Below are 26,646 nucleotides of genomic sequence, written 5' to 3'. Positions count from 1 at the left end.
AAGCTAAAAAATGACCTAGTTGAATAAGGTGTCTGTAGTGAGTTCATAGTGATATGCTAAATGTGTAATGCTATTTTTATAAAAGGAAAATACATATTGTAAACTTCAATTAAAAAACAGTTTTAAGTTATTTTAAGCATGTGCTAAAATAGAAATTGATTCCATGCCTTTGCATGTGTGTTCGAACCAACTGACCGCTCCTCAAATGTAGTGAAAAGTACTGCTGGAGTAAATTAGCTTCTGGGCTACCAGTTAATGTGCATAAAAATAGTGTGCTTCATCCTGCCATGAACTGGAATTTACAGCAAGTGTAAGCAAAACTAGGGCTTGTAATAGATACATTGTGGTTCAACGGATACTAAATGGCTGGCACTGTTATAATACAGCAGTGCAACCAAAAGGTTTAGATGGTTCCATAAGTTTTAAGAATGAAGCTCAATTTGTTTGTTCAACAGTAGAACTCTTTGTTTTGGTGATTTTATTTATTGTTGTGATGGTTAGCTTTTGGTTACATTTTATAGATTTTGGACTGTATTTAGGATTGTGGCAGCTTTTGGTGGTGTTTCTTCTTGGCAAGTGGTATAAAACCTCACAGGAGAAGAGTCTGTGACATTTGATTTAACAGGGTTATTATGAATTATGACAATTACCTTATAGGACCTTTCTTAAAGAAATATTTCTTAGAGGAGGTTTACTAGATTGATTTACCTGGTATGAACGGGTTGTCTTATGATGAAAGATTGGACAGACTGGGCTTATTTTCACTGGAGTTTAGAAGAGTGAGGAAAGATTTGATTGAAGTATATTAGATCCTGAACAGTCTTGACAAGGTGGATGTGGAAAGGATGTTTTCTCTTGTGGACGAGTCCAGAACTAGGGGGCATTGCTTTAAAATTAAGAGTGGCCCTTTTAGGACCGAGATGAGGAGAATATTTTTCTCTGAGGGTTGTGCGACTTTGGAACACTGTGCCGCAGAAGGTGGTGGAGGCAGGGTCATCGAATATTTTTAAGGTGGAGGTAGATTGATTCCCTTGCCTAACAAGAATCAGAGGATTTTGGGGTGGGTGGGAGTGTGGAATTCGAGGTACAAAAAGATCAGCCATGATCTTCTTGAATGGCAGAGCAGGCTAGAGGAGCTGAATGGCCTACTTCTGCTCCTAGTTCGTATGTATGTACAGCCGTATCGCAATGAAAATTCAGTAATGAAAACCGATTTCAAGCTCAACCACTTAAATACATAAACATTTAATTGAAGTTCCTATTTATCACATGGCTGTTAGATGTTCGCGTGTGTTTCAGTGATCTGCAAGAATTAACCTTGCGCTCAAAGTACACTCAATCTCCGTACAAAAACACGCTCTGGCAAGTCTTTGTGAGAGCTTTGAAGTGAGAGTTCAGTTCTTTAGACATTTGTAGATTCTGGAGGACTCCCACAATTAATTTTTTCCCCAAAAATATACTTTATTCATAAAATTCATACAAATACACTACATATTTAAATTGGACATTACATACAGTGCTGTACAGATCAGTTTCTTTCAATACAGTACTTGAGGTGCCTCAAAACACTTGCCATTTCAGGTTATATTTACCATGTACATTTACATAACGTCAAACATTTTCTGGTGCATACAACCCGAGGGGTTTTTACGCAGTTTCCAGCCCTCTGTATACAATGGCAGGAGGGCCTTACACAGTGGCCTTTCTCCAGTGAGCTGTGGCGGCAGCGGTCCCTAGCTTTAGTGTATCCCTCAGCCCGTAGTCTTGGACCTTGCAATGTGCCAGTCTGCAACACTCGGTTGTGGACAATTCTTTGCAATGGAAGACCAGCATGTTTCAGGCAGACCATAGTGCATCTTTCTCCCAGTTGATGGTCCTCCAACAGCAGTTGATGTTTATCTTGGTGTGCCTCCCAGGAAACAGCTGGTAGAGCACTGAGTCTTGCTCTTGATGAACATCGACAAAAACCACTGCATCTCTTTCCAGACCTTCTTTGCAAAGGTATGGTCCAGAAGGAGGTGGGCGACAGTCCATTAGATAGACTGCCAACAGTCACTGTCTAAGGCTTCTATATGACGAATAGTTACGTTGGTGAGGTACCAGAGGACTGCTAATAGCTGTTAAAGTAGAGCCCAGCAAGAATAAATAACCTTCATGAAAGATGGGGAGAAAACTTGTAAAATTCGGATAAAATTCTCAAGTCTGGGTTTTGGACTGGATCATTTGGTGGGAGTAGCGGAAAACAATTCTCGCTACTCTGAAGGTGCTTTTTAAGTTGCACCACGGTTACCAGCCTCCTCAGCACTGGTCCTGTGCAGATGGCTGCAAGCTACATGTAAAACTGCAAGGATGCACTAAGACTCAGGTCTTCCTAATGCCAATCTTTGCAGATCCCAGTGGTTTTACAACAGCAGCTACAACTTGTATTTATGTAGCTCCTTTAATGTAATAAAATGTACCAAAGTACTTCATATAAGCATTATAAAGCAAAATTTGAAATCAAGCCGCATGAGATATTAGCAGAGATGGCCAAAAGCTTCATCAAAAGAGGTAGCTTTTAAGGAGTGTGTAAAGGAGGAAAGAAACTTAGAGAGACTGAGAGATTTAGTGAGGAATTTTCAGAGCTTAGGACCTTGGCAGCTGAAGGCACAGCCACCAATGATAGAACAATTAAAATCGCGAATGCTCAAGAGGCCAGAATTAGAACCCAGACATCTCGGAGGGTTGTAGGGCTGGAAGGATTAGAGGTCGGGAGAGGCGACACAATGGAGGGATTTGAAAACAAGGATAGGAATTTTAAAATCGTGGTGTCGCTTAATTGGGAGCCAATGTAGGTCAGCGAGCACAGGGATAATAGGTGAATGGGAATTGCTGCCCTTGTCTTTATTTGCAGCAGAGTTTTGGATGACCTCAAGTTTACGGAGGTCGGCTAGGAGTGTGTTGGAATAGTCAAGTTTAGAGGTAACAAAGGCATGGATGAGGGTTTCAGCAGCAGAAGAGCTGAGATAGGGCGGAGTCGGGTGATGTTATGGAGGTGGACGTAGGCGGTTAGTAGTGATGCGAATATGTGGTCAGAAACTCATCTCAGGTCAGATATGACACCAAGGTTGCACGCAGTCTGGTTCGGCCTCAGAGCTGTTAGGGAGAGGGATGGAGTTGGTGGCTAGGGAACAGAGTTTGCAGTGGGACTTCCCAGTATTTAATTGGAAGAAATTTCTGTGACATCTAGTGCTGGATGTCAGACAAACAGTTTGACAATTTAGAGACAGTGGTGGGGTCGAGCGAGATGGTGGTGAGGTAGAGCTGGGTGTCATCAGTGTATGTGTGGAAATTGAGGCAGTTTTTTAGATGATGTCGCTGAAGGGCAGCTTGTAGATGGCCAAGGATAGATCCTTGAGGGACATCAGAGGTAACAGAGCAGGAAGAGAAGCCATTGCAGGCGATTCTCTGGCTGTGATTAGATAGACAAGTGGAGCCAAGGGAGTGCATACCCACACAGCTGCATTACGGTGGAAAGGCGTTGGAAGAGGAGGATGGTGTGGTGAACAATGACAAAGGCTACAAACAAGTGGAGGAGGACGAGGAGGGATAGTTTACCTTTGCTACATCACATAGGATGTAATTTACAACCATGATAAGAGCTGTTTTGGTACTGTGGAAGGAGCAGAAAACTAATTGGAGGGATTCACAGAATCATAGACTTGTACAACTTGGAAGGAGGGCACTTTTTTTTTTAATTCATTCATGGGATGTGGGTGTCACTGGCTATGCCAGCATTTATTGCCCATCCCCAGTTGCCCTTGAGAAGGTGGTGGTGAGCTGCCTTCTTGAACCGCTGCAGTCCATGTGAGGTAGTACACCCACAGTGCTGTTAGGAAGGGAGTTCCAGGATTTTGACCCAGCGACAGTGAAGGAACGGCGATATAGTTCCAAGTCAGGATGGTGTGTGACTTGGATGGGAATTTGCAGGTGGTGATGTTCCCATGCATCTGCTGCTCTTGTCCTTCGAGGTGGTAGAGGTCGTAGGTTTGGACGGTGCTGTCCAAGGAGCCTTGGTGCGTTGCTGCAGTGCATCTTGTATGTGGTACACACTGCTGCTACTGTGCGTCGGTGGTGGAGGGAGTGAATGTTTGTGGATGGTGTGCCAATCAAGCGGGCTGCTTTGTCCTGGATGGTGTTGAGCTTCTTGAGTGTTGTTGGAGCTGCACCCATCCAGGCAAGTGGAGAGTATTCCATCACACTCCTGACTTGTGCCTTGTAGATGGTGGACAGGCTTTGGGGAGTCAGGAGGTGAGTTACTCAGCACAAGCTTCCTAGCCTCTGACCTGCTCTTGTAGCCATGGTATTTATATGGCTACTCCAGTTCAGTTTCTGGTCAATGGTAGTCCCTAGGATGTTGATAATGGAGGATTCAGCAATGGTAATGCCATTGAATGTCAAGGGGAGATGGTTAGATTCTCTCTTGTTGGAGATGGTCATTGCCTGGCACTTATGTGGCGCAAATGTTACTTGCCACTTATCAGTCCAAGCCTGGATATTGTCCAGGTCTTGCTGCATTTCCACACGGACTGCCTCAGTATTTGAGGAGTCGCGAATGGTGCTGAACGTTGTACAATCATCAGCGAACATCCTCACTTCTGACCTTATGATTGAAGGAAGGTCATTGATGAAGCAGCTGAAGATGGTTGGGCCGAGGACACTACCCTGAGGAACTCCTGCAATGATGTCCTGGAGCTGAGATGATTGACCTCCAACAACCACAGCCATCTTCCTTTGCGCTCGGTATGACTCTAACCAGCAGAGAGTTTTCCCCCGATTCCCATTGACTCCAGATTTGCCAGGGCGCGTTGATGCCATACTCGGTCAAATGCTGCCTGATGTCAAGGGCAGTCACTCTCACCTCACCTCTTGAGTTCAGCTCTTTTGTCCATGTTTGAACAAAGGCTGTAATATGGTCAGGAGCTGAGTGGCCCTGTCGGAACCCAAACTGAGCATCACTGAGCAGGTTATTGCGAAGCAAGTGCCACTTGATGGCACTGTTGATTACACCTTCCATCACTTTGCTGATGATTGAGAGTAGACTGATGGGGCCATAATTGGCCGGGTTGGAATTGTGCTGCTTTTTGTGTACAGGACAGACCTGGGCAATTTTCCACATTGCCGGGTAGATGCCAGTGTTGTAGCTATACTGGAACAGCTTGGCTAGGGGTGTGGCAAGTTCTGGAGCACAGGTCTTCAGCACAATTGTCGGAATATTGTCAGGACCCATAGCCTTTGCAGTATCCAGTGCCTTCAGTCGTTTCTTGATATCACGCGGAGTGAATTGAATTGGCTGAAGACTGGCATTTGTGATGCTGGGGACTTCAGGAGGGGGCCAAGATGGATCATCAACTTGGCACTTCTGGCTGAAGATTGTTGCAAATACTTCAGCCTTATCTTTCGCACTGATGTGCTGGGCTCCCCCATCCTTGAGGATGGGGATATTTGTGGAGCCACCTCCTCCAGTTAGTTGTTTAATTGTCCATCACCATTCACGGCTAGATGTGGCCGGACTGCCGAGCTTAGATCTGATCCGTTGGTTATGGGATTGCTTAGCTCTGTCTATTGCATGCTGCTTATGCAGTTTGGCACGCAGATAGTCCTGTGTTGTAGCTTCACCAGGTTGACACCTCATTTTGAGGTATGCCTGGTGCTGCTCCTGGCATGCCCTCCTGCACTCTTCATTGAACCAGGGTTGATCTGCTGGCTTGATGGTAATGGTAGAGTGGGGGATATGAAAGGCCATGAGGTTACAGATTGTGGTTGAGTACAATTCTACTGCTGCTGATGGCCCACAGTACCTCATGGATGCCCAGTTTTGCATTGCTAGATCTGTTAGAAATCTATCCCATTTAGCACGGTGGTAGTGCCACACAACACGATGGAAGGTATCCTCAATGTGAAGGCGGAACTTCGCCTCCACAAGGACTGTGCGGTGGTCACTCCTACCGATACAGTCATGGACAGATGCATCTGCGGCAGGCAGATTGGTGAGGACAAGGTCAGGTATGTTTTTCCCTCATTTTGGTTCCCCCACCATCTGCCGCAGACCCATCTAGCAGCTATGTCCTTTCGTACTCTGCCAGCTCGGTCAGTAGTGGTGCTACCTAGCCACTCTTGGTGATGGACATTGAAGTCCCCCACCCAGAGTACATTTTGTGCCCTTACCATCCTCAGTGCTTCCTCCAAGTGGTGTTCAACATGGAGGAGTACTGAATCATCAGCTGAGGGAGAGCGGTAGGTGGTAATCAGTAGGAGGTTACCTTGCCCATGTTTGGCCTGATGCCATGAGACTTCATGGGGTCCGGAGTCGATGCTGAAGACTCCCAGGGCAACTCCCTCCCTAATGTAGACCACTGTCCCGCCACCTTTGCTGGGTCTGTCCTGCCGGTGGGACAGGACATACCCAGGGATAGTGATTGCAGTGTCTGGGACATTGTGTCTGTAAGGTATGATTCCGTGAGTATGACTATGTCAGGCTGTTGCTTGACTAGTTTGTGGGACAGTTCTCCCAACTTTGGCACAAGCCCCCAGATGTTATTAAGGAGGACATTGCGGGGTCAACAGGGCTGGGTTTGCCGTTGTCGTTTCCGGTGCCTAGGTCGATGCCGGGTGGTCAGTCCGGTTTCATTTTTTTTGACTTTGTAGCGGTTAGATACAACTGAGTGGCTTGCTAGGCCATTTCCGAGGGCATGTAAGAGTCAACCACATTGTGTGGGTCTGGAGTCACATGTAGGCCAGACCAGGTAAGGACAGCAGATTTCCTTCCCTAAAGGACATTAGTGAACCAGATGGGTTTTTACAACAATCGACAATGGTTTCATGGCCATCATTAGTCTAGCTTTTAATTCCAGATTTATTAATTAAATTCAAATTCCACCTTCTGCTGTGGTGGAATTCGAACCCATGTTCCCAGATCAATACCCTGGGTCTCTGGGTTACTAGTCCAGTGATAATACCACTAGGCCACCGCCTACCCATTGGGCCATTGATTCTACGCTGACTCTTTCGAAGAGCAATCCAGTTCGTCTCACTCCCCTACTCTTTCCCATTTCCCTGTAATTTTTTTCTCCAAGTATTTATCCAGTTCCCTTTTGAAGACTACTGATGAATCTATATCCAGCACCCTTTCAGGCAATGCATTCTGGATCCTAACCACTCATTGCTTTGAAACGTTTTTCTTCATGCTGCCTCTGGTTCTTTCGCCAGTCATCTTAAATCTGTGCCCTCTGGTTATCAACTCTGAAGCTATTAGAAACAGTTTCTCTCTAAACCTTCATGATTTTAACCACTTCTGTCAAATTTCCTCTTAGCCTTCTCTGCTCTAACGAGAACAACCCCAACTTCTCCAGTCTATCCATGTAACTAATCCATCATCCCTGGAGTCGCTCTAGTAAATCTCTTCTGTACCACCTTCAGTGCTTTTGCATCCTTCCTAAAGTGTGGTACCCAGAATTAAAGGCCAGCTACCCGACCCGAACCCGACGGGACCTGATGACGTGCGTCGGGTTCAGGTCGGGTCGGGCCCATCTTCTGGCTCCGGCTTTCGGGGTCAGGCCGAGTCCAGGTTGGGCTCGGGTCATGTCGGGCAAGACACACAGGGTAAGTGCTCTGCCGGTAAGTATTAAAAACAAAAAACTTATCTGAGCTGTGAGTCTGGAATGAAACGGAGTCTGCGCAGTGAGCGAGTGATGTCACTATGGCGTCATCACGCACATGCTGCAGCTTCGTGGAGCTTCCCAGTCGGAAGGTAAGTGAAGGGATGGTCGGGTCGGGTCGAGTCAGGCTCGGGGCAAAATTGGATGGACTCGGGCCGGGTCGGGCTCGGGTCCGCTGTGGATCGGTCGAGTTTGGGTCGGGTTCTCTTTCCCAACCTGAGCAGGTCTTTACCCAGAATTGGACTCAATACTTCAAACATAGAGTTCTTGGAAAGATGGACATGGATTTGTAAGGTGGCAACATGTTCAACGAATAAAAACAGAAAATGCTGGGATTAACGATCTGGACATAAATGTAAAAGGCATGATCAAGAAGTTTGCAGACGACACAAAGATTGGCCGTGTGGTAGATAGCGAGGAGGATAGCTGTAGACTGCAGGAAGATATTGATGGTCTGTCGGACGGGCAGCAAAGTGGCAAACAGAATTCAACCCGGAGAAATGTGAGGTGATTCGTTTGAGGAGGTCAAACAAGGCAAAGGAATACATGATAAAGGGGAAAATACTGAGGAGTGTACATGACGTGAGGGACCTTGGAGTGAATGTCCACAGATCTCTGAAGGTATCAGGACAGGTCGATAAGGTGGTTAAGGAGGCATATGGAATCCTTTCCTTTATTAGCCAAGGTATAGAATATAGAGCAGGGAGGTTATACTGGAAGTGTTTCACTCATTTGTTAGGCTGCAACTTGAGTACTGTGTGCAGTTCTGGTCACCTCATTACAGAAAGGATGTAATTGCACTAGAGAGGGTACAGAGGAGATTTACGAGGATGTTGCCGGGACTGGAAAAATGCAGCTATGAGGAAAGATTGGATAGGCTGGGGTTGTTCTCCTTGGAACAGAGAAGGCTGAGGAGAGATCTTGAGTGAAATGTACAAAATTTTGAGGAACCTGGATAGAGTGGAGGTGAAGGGTCTATTCACCTGAGCAGAGAGGTCAGTGATGAGAGGGCATAGATTTAAAGTGATTGGTAGAAAAAATAGAGGGGGGGGGGGCGAGGAAAACCTTTTTCAACCAGAGAGTGGTGATAGTCTGGAATCCACTGCCTGAAAGGGTAGTTAAGGCAGAGATCCTCAACTCATTCAAAATGAGTCTGGATATGCAACTGAAGTGCTGTAATCTGCAGAGCTACGGACCAAATGCTGGAAGGTGGGATTAGAATAGGTGGAACGTTTTTCAGCCAGCACAGACAAGATGGGCCAAGTGGCCTCTGTCTATGCCTTAAACTTTCTATGATTCCATTCAGTTTCACTGTTCAAGGAATTTGGAGAGGTAAGGGTGTTTGAAGATGGCAGTTTGCAAGGACTGAGGGATCAAGTGTTGTTTTTTTGAAGTGAGGGGTAATGACACCAGATTTGCAGGAGATTGGGGACAGAAACTGAAGAGAGAGAACTGTTAACAATATCAGCTAACATGCGAGCCAGGAAGGGAAGGTGGGTCATTTTACATTTGGTTTGCAGTGGGTTGTGTAAAGTCTTCACTTGAGGAATTTAACCATACTGGCAAGGGAATCTTGTAAAATATAAAAAGATGTTTCAAAGGCAGCAGAAAAGTCACGGTTGTGAAAAGATTATTCAATTCATAATTTGGGTGTGCACTGCCCATGACTTTCCAACCACTAAAATTACGGTCTGAAATTGTTTTTTTATTCTTTCATGGGATATGGGTGTCGCTGGCAAGGTCAGATTTGTTGCCCATCCCTAATTGTCCTGAACAACTGAGTGACTTGCTAGGCCATTTCAGAGGGCAGTTAAGAGTCAGCCACATTGCTGTGGGTCTGGAGTCACGTTTGGGCCAGACCAGGTAAGGACAGCAGATTTCCTTCCCTGAAGGGCATCTGTGAACCAGATGGGTTTTTAATGACAATAATTGTGATGATAGTTTCATAGTACCATGACTGAGACTAGTTTTCAGTTCCAGATTTTTATATTAACTAATTGAATTTAAATTCCACAAGCTATGATGGGATTTGAGCCCTGTCCCCAGGGAATTAACCCGGGTCTCTGGATTACCAGTTCAGTGATATTACCACTACGCCACTGTCTCCCTCTCATGGGTCGTGTGTGGCCCATTATTTGTTGTCTGCTGCTGTCAGGTGACTGCTTAGACATGTAAAATCACTTCAATGCAGAAGAGAGGAAGAAGTGGAAAATTATGCCAGAACTTTGTACTTTATTTATTGAATTTCATATTTTGTTGAAATAGTTTGTACATGAAAGTGTTTTTAATCATGTTCTACTTTGTTATGGATGTCATTCATTTTTGTTGTACAGAGTAAGAATCTGTGCTGCTTAAAATGTTGCAATGGAAAATTTAAGGTTCTACTTTTATTTTTTTCAGGTCATTTGGTGATTACTCAAGTGTCATCATGGTGAGATCTACTGCACTACTGTTTTCTGTACTGCTTTTACAGCTTTTAAACAGCTGTGAAGGATATAGGAATAAAGAACCAGCAGCATCATCAATGCAGTTCACACAGCATCTATATAATGCTTATATTTATGAGAATTCTGCAGCCAAGACCTATTTAGAAAGTTATGTAAAAATGGGTATTTATGTCACAAACCTGTCGTCGGAGTTTCGATATAAAATTATTTCTGGAGATCATGAAAACCTGTTTAAAGCTGAAGACTACATTCTTGGGAATTTCTGTTTCTTGCGTATAAGGACCAAGGGAGGGAATACTGCAGTCTTAAACAGAGAAGTAAGGGACCACTATCTGCTGAATGTTAAAGCAGTTGAGAAAAGAACAAGTGCTGAAGCACGGACAAAGGTTAAAGTCCATGTTTTGGACACAAATGACTTGAGGCCTTTGTTTTCACCAACCTCGTACAGTGTGTCTTTGGCAGAAAACACAGCACTGAGAACCAGTGTAGCCAGAGTCAGAGCCACTGATGCTGACATTGGTACTAATGGAGAGTTTTATTACAGTTTTAAGGACAGAACAGATACATTTGCCATTCATCCCACTAATGGCATGGTTACCCTTACTGGCAGGTTGGACTACACTGAGACAAAACAATATGATCTGGAAATTCTTGCGGCTGATCGTGGCAAGAAATTATATGGCAGTAGTGGAATTAGCAGCATGGCAAAGCTTACTATTCATGTGGAACAAGGAAATGAAAATGCACCAGTCATCACAGCTGTTACCCTTACCCCATCGGACATAGACAAGGATCCAACATATGCAATTGTAACTGTGGAAGATGAGGACCCGGGAGTCAATGGGGAAATATCTTCCTTAAATATTGTGGCAGGTGATCCACTGCATCAGTTCAAAGCCATGAGGTCAAGTCCTGGTAGCAAAGAATATCGAATTAAAGCTGTTGATCAGGTTGATTGGGAAAGCCAGCCTTCTGGATATAATCTTACACTTCAAGCTAAGGACAAAGGAAGCCCTCCTCAGTTTTCCTCTGTGAAAGTTATCCATGTTATCTCCCCTCAGTCAAAGTCTATGCCATGTAGATTTGAGAAAGCTGTATATGAAGCCAGACTGAATGAGTTTGCACCCCCTAATTCACCAGTTGTAATGGTTACAGCTAGTCCCATGTATCCACAAATCAAGTTTGCTTTTAGATATCATGCTGATAAGTTTCATATTAACCCTGATACTGGTCTCATCACTACTAATGACTTTATAAAAGCTCAAGAAGCTTCTCGCTATGAACTCGAAGTTATAATTGTTGACAGACACGCGTCAACTAAGGTAATTGTTTATGTGATGGACATGAACGATAATGCTCCTGAATTCAAACAGTCATCATATACGACCAGTGTCAACGAAAACGTGCCAGTTGGTACTGATGTTCTGACTGTGAGTGCCACTGATGTTGACAGTGGTGAGAATGGATATGTAACGTACAGCATTGTTAACTTGAACCCACCACCTTTTGTGATAGACTATTTCAGTGGAGACATCAGTACCTCGGAGGAACTGGATTATGAATTGATGCCAAGGGTTTATAATTTGCGAGTTCGTGCATCTGACTGGGGCTCACCTTATCGTCGTGAAGTTGAAGCACTTGTAACTGTTTTCTTAAGCAATCTAAATGACAATAAACCATTGTTTGAGAAGGTAAACTGTATAGGAACAATACCGAGGGATCTTAATGTTGGTGAGCAGATTGCTACTGTGTCTGCTATTGATGCAGATGAGCTCCAACTGGTAAGATACCAGATAGTATCAGGGAATGAATTAGATCTGTTTGACTTAAATCCCAACTCTGGTGTTCTTCTGTTGAAGCGGGCTCTAACTGATGGACCTGGTCTCAAAGGGTCTTTTTATAGTCTGCAAATTACAGCTACAGATGGGGAGAACTTTGCTACTGCAATGTATATCAACATCACGGTAGCAACCAGTCGGAAACAAGTTAATCTGCACTGTACAGAGACTGGAGTGGCTAAACACTTGGCAGAAAAGCTTCTCCAGGCAAATAAGATCCACAACCGTGGAAATGCTGAAGACCTGTTTTCTGATAATCATTCAATTAACCGCCATGCACCACATTTTGATAGTTCTTTTCCAAGTGTAATTGAAGTTAAAGAAGCCAAACCAGTAGGAGCAAATTTATTGTTTATAAATGCCACAGATCTTGACAATGGTTTCAATGGGAAATTGGTCCATGTAATTTCTGGAGGTGACAGTGACAGTAGATTTATTGTTGATCTGGAAACGGGATGGCTAAAGATATTCACTCCGCTTGACAGGGAAAAAATAGATCATTACACGCTTAATATAACTGTCTATGATCTTGGGATACCTCAGAAATCTGTTTGGCGTCTATTAGATGTGAACATACTGGATGCAAATGATAACAGCCCAGAATTTCTGCAGGATATGTACTCGGAAGAAGTAAGTGAAAACAAAGAAGTGGGTAGTGAAATTATTCAGCTTGAAGCAACAGACCGAGATCTGGGTGCCAATGGCGAAGTCAGATATTCCATTTTGACAGACACGGACATGTTTGCAATTGATAGTGTAACTGGGATTGTGAAGGTTGTAGGGTTGCTGGATAGAGAAAAAGACCCAGTCTATTTGCTGAAGATTGAAGCCAGAGATCAAGCGAAACAGGAGCCACAGCTGTTTTCAACAGTATTGTTGAAAGTGACTTTGGAAGATGTAAATGACAATCCACCTGTGTTTATTCCTCGAAACTACCATATTAAAGTTCGAGAAGACCTTCCAGTAGGAACAGTTGCAATGTGGCTGGAGGCCTATGATCCTGACGTTGGACATAGCAATCAGGTACGCTATAGTCTGTTAGACAATGGAGAAGGATATTTTGATGTGGACAAATTAAGTGGAGCTCTACGTATTGTGCAAAGGCTAGACTTTGAGAAGAAGCAGTTGTATAATCTGACTGCTCGAGCAAAGGATAAAGGTCGACCAATTTCTCTATCTTCAACATGCTACATTCAAGTGGAAGTGGTGGATGTAAATGAGAATTTATACGCTCCTGTCTTTCCTTTCTTTGTGGCTAATGGATCTATCAGGGAAGATGTTCCTATTGGTACACCAGTAATGACTGTAACTGCTTATGATAATGACAGAGGCAGAGATGGAGAAATTAGATATTCCATAAGAGATGGATCTGGACTTGGAATCTTCAAAATTGATGAAGAAAAAGGTAAGCTGATTTAAAACTTACCAAGACTTGAAAATCGCAATGGTTTTGCTCTGCTGTGGTGTACTTGCTATCCTCTATATGCGCCTGTCTCCTCTTGATTCAGTTCCTTTCACTGCTCGTCATTTGTAATAGAGTTTGTCTTCCAGCTGTTAACTTACGATTCCAACCTCCAGATGACAGAGCTACATAAGAGTTAAAGTTTAGGAGTAGGGATGGAAGGAGTTGGTTGAAGAAGATAATACGAAGCAAAGTTTTTGACTTCCAGTTTATAACAAATATAAATTGTTTATGATGAAATGGATACTTTGTTAATAGTCTTTTCATATGGTTTTATTTATGTATGTCATAGTCTAGATGGTATCTACCTCGCTAATAAATATGCAAACTTAAATGTACGAATAGCCAGTTTAGTCATTAAAAGAATGTTGATGTCTGTATTTTTCTTTGCTAGCATCTCTTACTCTTGGTTTGCTTAAGTGTTTCTCTGTTGAAATTATCTTCAAACCCTGATAAGATCACTGAAACAATATACCCTTTTTATGACTCCTGCTGTGTTATAAGTGAAGGACTTTAAAATTGAAACGCTAGGTTGGGATCCAGCATATCTGGACCTGATTTGTGGTCCATCTGACACGTTCCTTTCCGATTTACTATGCAAGTGCACTGGATTTTTAGCCTCTCTGTGGAAAGGTTTACTACATTATTCTTGTCAAATAAAACAGGACTGTCAATGGAGAGACAGTTTAGCTGACGTTTTAGTAAAAACATAGAAAAAAAGTGCTAAATAATGTTTTTAGGTTCAAGCGAATAGTTATTACACATTGATAAATGATTTTTGATACCAAATAATGTATGTCTTGGGCTTTTCCTTTGTGTGGAACCAAATTGTTAAACCATATGTTGACGGATATGGTTAAAAAAAAATGTTATGACCTGAGAAGATGTTCGGTAAGTATTGTAATGGGCAGTGCAGAGTCATAGTCATAGAGAGATACAGCACTGAAACAGGCCCTTCGGCCCACCGAGTCTGTGCCGACCAACAACCACCCATTTATACTAATCCCATATTAATCCCACTTTCCCTACCACATCCCCACCGACCCACACTAGGGGCAATTTACAATGGCCAATTTACCTATCAACCTGCAAGTTTTTGGCTGTGGGAGGAATCCGGAGCACCCTCTGCACAGGCAGTACCCAGAACCGAACCCGGGTCGCTGGAGCTGTGAGGCTGCGGTGCTAACCACTGCGCCACTGTGTCATTCTTTAAAGATTGAAAGTAATTATTGAAATTAAAATTTGAGAATTGTAGGAAGTTCAATTTCTGTTGCATTTTCCTTTGTTGATTCTTGCACAATTTGGATAACCTGTCTTCCGTATATAGAATTAAATATAAGTTACAATATGGTAACAAACCATTCAGTCTAACCAGTCCGTGTTAATGTTTGTTCTCCATATGAACAGTAGCCTGAGGCCCATGAGTCCATCCTGTTACAATATCCCTTTATTCTCTTTCCTTCATTCAGCTCAGCTAAGCTAATCTTAAAATGTTGACATAGTCCTGCTTCAATCATTAACTTTGGTTATGCATTCTACAGCCTCACAACCCTCTGTGTAAATATGTTTCTTCTCTCTGTCCTAAATCTCTCAAGTTTCTAGTGATTAAAAACAGAAAATACTCGAAACAAATAGCATTTGAAAGGGATGAGATGTTTAATGTTTTGAGTGGGAATCCTTTATCAAAACTCAAAAAAGGAGGTAGGTAATGAAGGGTCTGTTTTTGGTTTTCAGATGCTGATGGATCGCTGTGTATGCTAGCATTTTCTGTTTTTATTTTAGACTTCTGGTATTAGCAGCTTTTTCTTCTACAATTTGGGTTTCTGTTTTTATGGTTGGTAGCTGTACCTATTGTGGTTCCTAACAGATTTTAGCCCGATGATTCCAATGTTTGGAATTTTTGTTTTGAGATTACTGGGGTAAACATTAATGATTTAAAAATTGGACACATTGGCAGTAAAATTACATGGCCAATTTTTAAAATTTCTTCCTATTTAGAATAAGGTTTTGCTTCTGTTATATGGAGTTAAATTAACCTGATAGTTGGTGCAGTATTGATTGCGAAAGCTTTTGCGCCATTTGCTAAACTTATACAAACTAAATGTTTATCAACCACTGCAGTAATGTACATTGTCATAATTAACTTCTTTGGGAAATGGGCTCATTATTACAGTTTAATGCTGCTAGGCTAATTGCATGATCCTGTGCTCCCAAAAGAAACTGCACTTGCTGAAAGCGTAGAGGTTGAAGATCTTGCAGCCCCATCTCTGACTTCCACTTACATGGAACACAGCTTCTCCCTCCTGCACCCCAAATGGGAGAGAGGGGATGCAGAATTAGCCCTATGAAGTACTCTGGTTGATGAGGATCAACATTTGATTCCCTACGGCTCAGTTAGTACTGTGGAGCTGAGCCATTTAAACCAAGGATGCATCAAGTATGATGCCAAGTTTGTGTTGAATTAACTGATATTGGCAAGGATGGAGGAATTGGCCTCAGCAAAATGGGACAAACAAAAATATGCTGGTGTTCCTGCTTCTGATATATATCCAGTAACTCTTGATGGAAAATATGTATGCGTGGATGTCAGTGTAGAGTAGGTTAAATGGATTACAATAGACTAAAATTGATGCACAACATTTTAAGTGGCTTAGGGAGGGACTGGTAAGTTTCATCATTTAGATAAGGTTGTACAGACTTAGTGGGTAGAAGAATATAAAAATGGAAGATTGAATCTAATTAGACTATGCTGTTACTTGTAAAATTAGGTGAGAACTCACAACATAACAACAGAAACTATGGCCCAGATATTTCCGGGGAGGAGGTGGGTGAGGCTGAAAATGGCTGAAGAACTGAACAATGTTAGGGTGGCGCAGTGGTTAGCACCGCAGCCTCACAGCTCCAGGGACCCGGGTTCGATTCTGGGTACTGCCTGTGCGGAGTTTGCAAGTTCTCCCTGTGTCTGCGTGGGTTTTCGCCGGGTGCTCCGGTTTCCTCCCACATCCAAAGACTTGCAGGTGATAGGTAAATTGGCCGTTGTAAATTGCCCCTAGTGTAGGGAGGTGATAGGGAATATGGGATTACTGTAGGGTTAGTATAAATGGGTGGTTGTTGGTCGGCACAGACTCGGTGGGCCGAAGGGCCTGTTTCAGTGCTGCATCTCTAAATAAATAAATAAAATGCTGTGGAATCAGAGGTCTTGCCGATCTTAATGTTGGGACCTCATTAACATTTTTTTTCTGCTTTCTATCCTTCTCGGCAGCCGGCCAAATAGTCAATGTGACTGCTGGCTGGTAGGGAACATGGCGCCAGGAGGCTGAGCCAGGGACCCTTGTGGACAGTCCCCAGAGATTGAGTAGAATAGGCCTCTAGTAAAGGCCAGCTACCTGACCCAAACCCGATGGCTCCCGACGGGTTCGGTTCGGGTCAGGCCTCTCTTCCAGATCGGGCTGGACACACAGGGTAAGTGCTCTGCTGGTAAGTATTAAAAATAAAAAACTCTGGGACGAAACTGAGTCTACACCGTGAGCGAGTGACGTCTCTATGACGTCATCCCACACACGCTGCAGCTTCCTGGAGGTTCAGTGCCAGGAAGGTAAGTGAAGGGATGGTCAGGTCGGGCGCAAGGCAAAATTGGAGGGACTCGGGCCGGGTCGGGCTCGGGTCCGCTGTGGATCGGTCGGGTTCTTTTTCCCGACCTGAGCAGGCCTTTAGCCTCTAATCTCTGGAATTTAGAAGAATAGGAGGTGATCTCATTAAAACATATTATAATAAGTCTTGACACGGTAGATGCTGAGAGGCCATGCAGCTGCACCCACCAAACGCAAGTATGTCTCTGGATGTCAACCCAGAGACTCATTGACAATGAAGTGCTATGAAATATGTCTGCTAGGTATGGCACGACTGAAATGAAAGTCTTTCTATCTTTCCATGATTTCTGAACATTTCTCTACCCTAATACACAAATGCAATTCCCAGTGATCTGAGAGTTACTTTATTTTCCTGGAGGATAGGCTGAACCACAATTATCTGGATCTCTTGTTTGATCTTTTGATGTGCACATCGATATTTGGATACCGAATAGTCAGAAATGGGTGCAACGTGATACTGTGATATAAATTGAGGGAATTTATTTGGACTGGTGGGCAGGGGTCATTGGCAGTGCTGTTAAGGGCAAAATATTTCAATCCTAGTTGTTAAATATATGATTATATCTGGATATTTTGGGTCTGAAAATTTGTGTAAGTTCAAGTATGTAAGCTCTGATATCATTCCTGCCAAAGTCAGGGGATGTCACAGCATTTTAATATTATGCTTATTAGGGCATGCATCTTGGGCATCTATTAGAGGTGGAAGGTCACAAAATGCATCAAAGGCTCCCTAGCTAGGCAGAGTGCTGAGTCTGTCCTAAAATAAAATTCACAGTTTGCTCTGACCCCCCTTTTTTTTTTTATTCATTCATGGGATGTGGGCAACGCTGGCCAGGCCAGCATTTCTTGCCCATCCCTAATTGCCCTTGAGGGAGCCAAAACATAATGAACATATTTTAACAATCTTTAGGGGCCTAGGTCATAACAGGCTTAGACTTGAGTTCCCTTTCCTGGAAATTCCCCCTTATGCTGGTGACATTCTTTGGTGTGGGCAGAGTGTGCTGGAAGGGCCATAAATTTTAAGCACCATGATCTGGGAGCAACACTGGCAGGGGAGGGAAAAAACAAAATGAAACCGAGAGTAAAGTGAAATGAAGAAGGGCTGTAGGAGAGAAAAAAAGAGAAAAGAAGAAAAATAATAAAGAACAGATCAGAAAGAGGACTAATTAAATTGAATAAGATTGTTAGCATTTGAGGGCTCTGAATATGAATGCATAGTATTAAAAACAAATTGGAGAGTTTGAAGCATTAATACAATGAAAGGACATAATACAATAGCTATAGTGGAGTTGTGGTTTAGGTTTGGACAGGACAGGAAACTTAATATTGTATCAGAGATTTGGCGAATAGCATGTGCAACACCTTTGCTCAAGCAGGATGAGAAAAATATACATGACAACTATAGACCAGTTGGTCTAATGTGAATTGTAGTCAGACTCTTCACATCCATGCTTTGAGATCAAATAAGTGAACCTTCAGAGATGCTTAGAATAGTCAAGGACACCCTCTGCTAATTTGATAAAGGTGAGTCATTTTTGACAAATTTGAAAACTATTTGACTAGCGACTTATTGTATAGATAAAGGGAATGCAGTACATGTGTATGGATTTTCAGAAGGTGTTCAATAGGAAGCTTATTACAATTTTGGGGTATTTTGTAAGAGGAAATGTAGCAGGATGGATAGAAATTTGACTTCAGTAGAAAGGAAGATCAGGCTGGGTGAATACTGATCTGCTATTGCCCATTTTTCAACAATGTCGAAGGTGAATTTCATCCCCATAACTTATTGAAAGTAAAAGTACATAAAGCCATAAAAAAGGCCAGTGGCATCTTGGGTTTCATAAATGGGTGGATAGAGTACAAGAATTAAGAGGTCTTTTTAAATCAATGGAAGGAAATGATTAGGCCACAATTGGAAAACAATTTTGAGTATCCCATTATAGAAAATGCATTACAACTTTAGACAGCTTGCAGCATGGATTCACCAAGATGGTGCCAGGGATGTCTAGTTGAAAGAAGCAACTTGTGATCATGGGACTACTTTCACTGAAGCAAAGAAGATTCAGAGGAAATTTAATAGCATATAAAATTATGAAGGGTGTTGCAGGTGAATAGGCTAAAATTATTTCCTCTGGTTAGAAAATCTGAAACTCCTCCTCCAACCTAAAATTTATCACTTTGAGACTTGGATGGGAGATTAGGAGAAATGTATTTATTTCCATAATTGCTAAAGCATAAAACGTTTTGTCTTAGGAAGTTGTTGAGGTACGGACCATTGCATTTTAAGGGAAAAGTAAATTTGATGTGGAGAAAAATAGAGGGACAGAGGACAGTGGTTTAGCTTTGGATTACTCCTGCAAACAGTCAAGAGAGACACAATGGGCTGAATATACTCCTGTGCTGGAAACTGCTATTGAAGAAACATGAATTTCATTTATGTGACTGTGATCAATGAGCCTTTAGCTTAACAAGAAAAATCATCAAGAATGATTTCTTTTCACACAAATATCAAGGAATACTTGTTGAAAATTAATTACACTTTAGTTGATGAATGTGACTGCACTCATGATTTCTGCTGGATTTAAAACAAAACTAATGCTCATTTCTATGCTTGGTTGTTGAAGAATGCAAAGCGGTGACCTCCATCCCTACAACTTTTTAACAAGTATTTATTGAAAGCCTAACCAATATTCTCAGCTGATAACTGCAGTGAAATATGAACCATAAATTAAATATTTTGGGGTTAAAACATCCCTCCAATTCATGTTTGTTAAAGAAATGACCTTGTCTAAAAGCTGTTACTCAGAAAATCTGTGTATCTACAGTGAGCTTTAATGTGCATATGTGTGTGTATGTGAAACAGGTGGTAAATTATTTGTTGTACAAATAATTGTAAAGATATCAATGTTCCGATGAAAATAACTACCAAATAATAGCTCTGTATCTAAGTACTCTGATTAAATGCCATAGTCTCGGAATTGTGTATAAAGGGCAAAAATGCATTCGGAAATTGAAACTGAAAACATTTCTGTATGGTGAGGTGGTTCAATAAAAGAGTGTGATAAAGGATTTTTTTTTCTTTCATGGAATGTGAGTGTCGCTGGCAAAGCCAGCATTTGTTGCCCATCCCAAGTTGCCATGAGAAGGTGGTGGTGAGCTGCCTTGAACTGCTGCAGTCCATCTGGTGTAGGTACACCTACAGTGCTGTTAGGAAGGGAGTGCCAGGATTTTGACCCAGCGACAGTGAAGGAAGTATATAGTTTCTGAGTATCATTATTAGCTTCCTGCGTAGCTTGACTAGAAGACCTCTTGGTACCAGGCATGCAATTTGTAGGGGGTACACATTGTACTGATGCACAACAGTATGATGGATGATCGAAAATGCCAGTGAATGACAAATATTGAAATCTTGAGCTGTAATATGCTTACTATAAAAGATCTATTTCAAATGTAAAGTGACCTCTGATATACTATTTACCTTTATCCCTTTACACTGCAAGCACTAACTGTTTTGGTGTGAGCTGGCAGAATAAGTTATTCTATTGCCTCCCCATTACTTGGCACTCAACCCGGCTCTACACAACCAGAGAGAGAGTGACACAGCACTGAAACAGGCCCTTCGGCTCACCGAGTCTGTGCTGACCAACAACCACCCATTTATACTAATTCTACATTTAATCCCATATTCCCTAACACATCCCGACCTTCCCTCAATTCTCCTACCACCTACCTACACGAGGGGCAATTTACCATGGCCAATTTACCGATCAACCTGTAAGTCTTTGGCTGTGGGAGGAAACTGGAGTACCCGGCGGAAACCCACACGGTCACAGGGAGAACTTGCAAACTCCGCACAGGCATTACCCAGAATCGAACCCGGGTCGCTGGAGCTATGAGGCTGCGGTGCTAACCACTGCGCCACTGTGCCACCCCTAAGTGTGCTCATGTACAGAACTCCACCTAGGACAGGGGTGAAACTTTTAAAGTTAGCAAAGTGTTAGTCATTCTGTTGGCTCTGTGGTAATAGTAACTGTAAACGCGGTCCATTATTTTTCAATTTTAATGCAGTGTTCACTTTGATCAGGGTTAGAGGGTGGAGGCTAATGGAGAAGGATTATTGCAGAGACCAAAATCTGTTGTCCAAGTGGTTTGAGTTTCTGATTGGGGGATGCATGTTGGAGGTTATTTGAATTACAATAATAGCATGTAACTTTTAAATTGTTAACATTTTCAAAGGGCTAGAACCTTACCTGCTATTTGCTTCCAGTAAGATGTCTAACAGTGTGTGTTTGGGGATTCAAGTTGATGCAGAGCCCCCTGATGGGCAGAGCACAGAACTGCAGGTACACCAACATTCTAATGGGAATTGCAGAGTGACTAGCTTTCATATAGAGTCATATAGAATCATTTACGGCACAGAAGGAGGCCATTCAGCAAATCGGGTCCATGTCAGCTCTCCATAGAGCAATCCAGTACTGAAAAACATGACAAAAGGATGAGTACTCTAAATGGAAAAACCTTATTAGTGAAGTATCTGCAAGCATCATAAGCAATTATAATGTAACTTGGTGTCAACGCAATATAAATGGAAAGTTCCATAAGAAATGTTGACAAGGACACAGGACATACCAATTTTATTGTTCTACAGGTGCTTCAACCCAGTTCCAGCTATATTGCAGCCAGTGTCAAGCCCAGTCTCTAAGTATTTCCCTGAGCTTATTAAAATTTGAAGTTCACGAAAGTCAATGACTTGAAAGCACAGTTGTTGCTACAGATTCTGGAGCAGAGTTTGCACTCTGGTTCTCTGTCTGATGCAACTTTGGTGAAATCCTGGAGAAATGGTGTAAATGGCCATTTGGCATCAGATAGACCAATACATCCAACAGGAGCAAGAAGGACACAAACTTAAATAGTGGTGGAGAACTTATTGCTGTGTTCCCGATGCATTCTCACCCACTGCTGTTTTAATTGTGCACTTTTGGGAGGTGACTGAAACTTGCACTCAAGTAATTCATTGGCTGTGAAGCAATGTGGGATGCTCTGAGGACATACAATTGACTATATTAAGTTTGGTTGTATGTGTATGATTTTTAAAACATTATTGAGGGTAATTCTCCTGTGATCCTGCTTGAAATGTTAATAGTGGTGAATTCAGGTGGTGAGCTCCTGTGCAGGCCACATAGTGACACTTCTCAGCTGCCATGTCAAAAGTGGCTGTAGACCCTGAGAAACAACAGTAAAGGATACAAGGTTCCCTGTTGGAAAGAGAGGGCTTTGTAGCAGCCTCCTCCTCTTCCAAGTTGGGCCCAGCATGTACCTGTGGAAGGCCTCACTCTTGACTGAGGCTTTCAGTGGGATCATTGCTGCCATTTTTGGGATGATGTTGCTACTATTAAGGCCCCTCCCCACCTCTTGTGCTGCAGTTGCATCCATGCTGCAGCACCATTGAGATTTATTTGCTTTTGTACTGATGACCTCCCTGTTGATATGGAACCTGCATTCACGTGGTATGAAGACCCATCTTGGTTCAAGATTGCTGCGTCGGCAGGGGTCCAGAGGGACTGGTAATAGTTCTGCCCTGCCACAACTCTCCAAAAGAGATTCCCTCCTATTGTTTTCAAGTGCGATCCTGCCTCAAGTTAATAAATTTAAAATCAGTAGGAGCTCATTCAGTGCATTGTTAACAGCTTGACATAGGCATATTTTGGAGCCAATCCAGGCAGCAGGAGTTGCTGCTTATTTACTATCAAAGAAACCTTAATTGTTCAGACACAGATCATAGTGACTATAATCAGTAGAGTAGATATAAAAGAAAATATTTTTAACTTTGTAATTTAGACATAATTACAGATAAAAAATAAATGTACGCCTGAAAAATTGCTCTCGAGGTAACATTCTGCTGCTTAATTAGGCCCTTATGGGAAGATGAGCATGCTCAGATCATCTTGCAGTCCAGGCCATCTGTTTATTTTTCACATGTCCCAATCTACTATGAATGTACCAGCTGGTTTATAAGTATAACGTCAATGGTAGTGGCCCTTTTAATGTCAGAAATAGAATATTGAAGTGCATATTTGAGGTGCAGTAACAGCACAACTTTAACTCTGTGAGGTTACTTTGTATAAATCCTAACTAAATTGCTTTTTTTGGGGGAATTATCGTGCTATCACATTTATGTGAATGTACAAATATAGTACTATATATTACACTGTAGCTTTCCTCCATCACCAGAAAACAGTTTTACATCTAGACTTACCACCTTGTCTTTGTCATTAAATATTTTTCCTCCAGTTAAATGGTGGAGGATTTGACCTAAACCATGAACTTTTTCAAGATTCCTGCTAGTGTTATTGACCTGGGGAGTCCCTGTTAAAGCAGAGCAGAATGGAAATTGTAAGCTGGAAAGGTGGTTTATTGATTGCAGTATATGACTACTTAGTTGTATTAATTCCAGTATGCAGCTTTGCCTGGCACCCCAATTTAGATCTAGCAAAGCGTACTTAACACATGCAGTAAAATATGTATTACTAATAACTGTAGGTCTTGAATCTTCAATGTCCTGGTTAGCGGAGAGGTGTTTTATATATGGACTTTGTGACTACCAGTTATATTGATTAAAGCAGTGTTGCCCAATAGAAATTGCTGTCCAGCCAGAGGTGTGGCCATGGTGACAGCAATTTAGCCACATGCTCTAGTTTTAGTAGAAAGCATTTTTATGCACACTCGCTTAAGTAAATGTATTTTACATGTATATTTACTTAACAAAGTAACACCATTCAGTAACCAAAGAATTAAAGCACTTCCATTCATCAAAACAACCTCTAACACCGGTTTTTGTCATACCATGGCTACAAGAGCAGCTCAGAGGCTAGGAATCCTGCGGCGAGTAATTCACCACCTGACTCCCCAAAGCCTGTCCATCATCTACAAAGGAGTGTGATGGAATACTCTCCACGTACCTGGATGGGTGCAGCTCCAACAACACTCAAGAAGCTTGATAACATCAATGACAAAGCAGCCCTCTTGATTGGCATCCCATCCACAAACATTCATTCCCTCCACCACCAACGCACAGTGGCAGCAGTATGTACCATCTATAAGATACACCACAGCAACGCACCAAGGCTCCTTAGACAGCACCTTTCAAACCCATGACCTCTACCACCTAGAAGGACAAGGGCAGCAGATGCATGGGAACACCATCACCTGTATGTTCCCCTCCAAGCCACACACAATCTTGACTTGGAACAATATCACGTTTTCTTCACTGTCACTGCGTCAAAATCCTGGAACTCCCTTCCTAACGCCACTCTGGGTGTACCTACCCCACATGGACTGCAGTGGTTCAAAAAGGCAGCTCACTAGCACCTTCTCAAGGGCAATTAGGGATGGGCAATAATTGCTGGCCTAGCCAGTGATGCCCACATCCATGAAAATATAATTTAAAAAAAAAACATTTTTACCAACAAATGCACAAAAGGCTTTCATATTCACATTGCTTATGCAAGTGTATTTAATGGTGAGAGCACGTGCCCAAGGAAGGTGTTGTTAATTTTGTAATTTACTAATCAGAATTGCAATTACGCATCTGGATTCCCAATTACACACATGTGGCTAGTGGCTAATGTATTGGACAACACTGGATTAAAGTATTGTTTGACAGCCTCTAAATTGTGGGAATGTTTAGTTTTTTTTAAAGCATACACCTGATGATTTAGAAGTGGAATAATACAAATTGATTTTGGTCTTGAAGAATACAATTTCGAGATTTTCCATAATGTCTACATTAAATTTTAATTGAATCTTGATCAGGTATTGGCATCAATGAAGGATAGTCATTTTTAGTTTATATTCTATATACTAAACATATTAGCCCTAAGTTTTAGTGGGCGATTGGGCCAACCTCTGCCACAATTTAGGACCACTCTCTTAATGTGATTTACATTTTAGTTCAATGTTTTTTCTTAACTTTCCTCCTAAGGCCAGTTGCCTTCAGGATCTCAGCAAATGTGTCTAAGTTTTGTACAAACCTTGGCAGTGAATGTCAGGAGGTGGGAGGCAGTATAAGTGCACTCAATCTTGGGCAATGTCTACGTGTATTTGCAACCGGGATTGCTGGCCAGCAGTCAGAGCAGGCTTCTCTTGGTCACAGCCTGCTGCGGCCAGTTGGAGCAGCTCTACTACCTTTGCTGCTGTGGTTAGTTAATGAAGCACAGACCAGAGATTAAAACCTTGGGGTATTTCTGATCTGTATGGCTCAGCTAGTCACTGGTTTCAGATTCATCTTCACAGTAATGCAGTAAACAAGATATAGAGGAATAATTTTATATTGGTCTGCTTTGTGTGGTTGTTATTTAACTGAAAGCAAAGGAAATAAGTGAAATAGGTTTTGTTTCACACTGAAGTGATATTTTGATTTTTCTCTGTTATTGAGATGAAATCAGCATGAACTAAATATTTTTGTTGTATATTGTGAAAAATGTGCATACTAGTAAGGTCACCCAGTAGGTAAAGTATTACTGAAACAGGTAAGCAACTGTCACTTGTGGCTTCCCCTCCCCCCATTCACTTCATCTTTTAAATGCAGAGATTGCATACTACTCAGCCAGGTTCATGGGGTCACAGCCTGGTTTGATGACAACAAAGATGCCTGGGGCCAAGTCACTGAAGGGAATTTGGAGGAGCTGGGTGTGAACTACCACATGTGGTCACAAGATTACTCTCCACTGTAAACACAAAGCCTTTGAAGAAATCTAAGCCCAATGAAAGGCCTATTTACTCTTGTGGAACAAGCTTTGCATCAAGGGCATTTGCTGGGCAACAGAAGTATACAGAGTACTGATAGCCAACCACTGAAGGAGTCAACAGGACAGAATTCTACAGATGAGCTCCTGATTGTATTTGTTGTGATTAAAGGCCATTTAGGACGTGTCTCATTTCAAATAGACTTATCCACGCTCTTGAGCACTTCCTCACATTGGTTTTGTAAATGTTGAGAATTTAAGAGATTCTGATCTATCACTTGTGACCAGACAAAAACTCCATTGGTCTTGTCTTCTATCAGTGAATTGTTTGATAGGGACTGTTATTAGGAAAGCTGATTCTGGTGACAATCCAGGTAACAAAGTCAAGAATAGAATCTTCACCTTTTGGAAGTAGCTACCTCATTCCAATGAGAGAAGCTGGTAGAACGGTGATAATTATAAAATGACATGGCACTGCTGTTTTACTTTTTGATACTTTGATCTGGATTTTCAAACCCTTTGGTGATGTTTAATTCGAGACAACCCTTTTTCTTTCATGTAATAGTTTTCTTGGTAGAATTCTGCAAACAATGACAATTGGAATTATATAGCTCCTTTAACGTGTATTGAAAACAGCCCAAGAGGTGTGAGCAAAATGAATGCTGAGCCAGAAAAAAGCATGCTTAGCAGACATTAAAGTTTTAGTGGCATATAGGAGTGCCTTAAAGGAGGAGAGGGGAGGCATTGAAATGGAAACAAGGAAAGGTTTATGAGAATGAATTGCAGAAGGTAGGTCCTCAGTGCCTGA

At 42.3% G+C, this 26,646-nt stretch overlaps 1 protein-coding gene across 7 annotated transcripts in view; it reads left to right on the top strand.

The window, feature by feature from the left end:
* Positions 1–26,646, top strand: part of fat1a (FAT atypical cadherin 1a) — a 270,014-nt gene that overhangs the window by 7,225 nt on the left and 236,143 nt on the right. For all 7 annotated transcript variants that reach the window (XM_068034441.1, XM_068034442.1, XM_068034446.1 and 4 more), the window contains exon 2: positions 10,098–13,387. In XM_068034441.1, the coding sequence (XP_067890542.1) occupies positions 10,126–13,387 (3,262 nt within the window). In that variant the 5' untranslated portion in view covers positions 10,098–10,125. The remainder of the gene's footprint in view (positions 1–10,097; positions 13,388–26,646) is intronic.

The sequence above is a fragment of the Heterodontus francisci genome, chromosome 1 (assembly GCF_036365525.1).
Source record: "Heterodontus francisci isolate sHetFra1 chromosome 1, sHetFra1.hap1, whole genome shotgun sequence".
Lineage (NCBI taxonomy): Eukaryota > Metazoa > Chordata > Chondrichthyes > Heterodontiformes > Heterodontidae > Heterodontus > Heterodontus francisci.
This window is presented reverse-complemented; position numbering and strand designations above follow the sequence as displayed.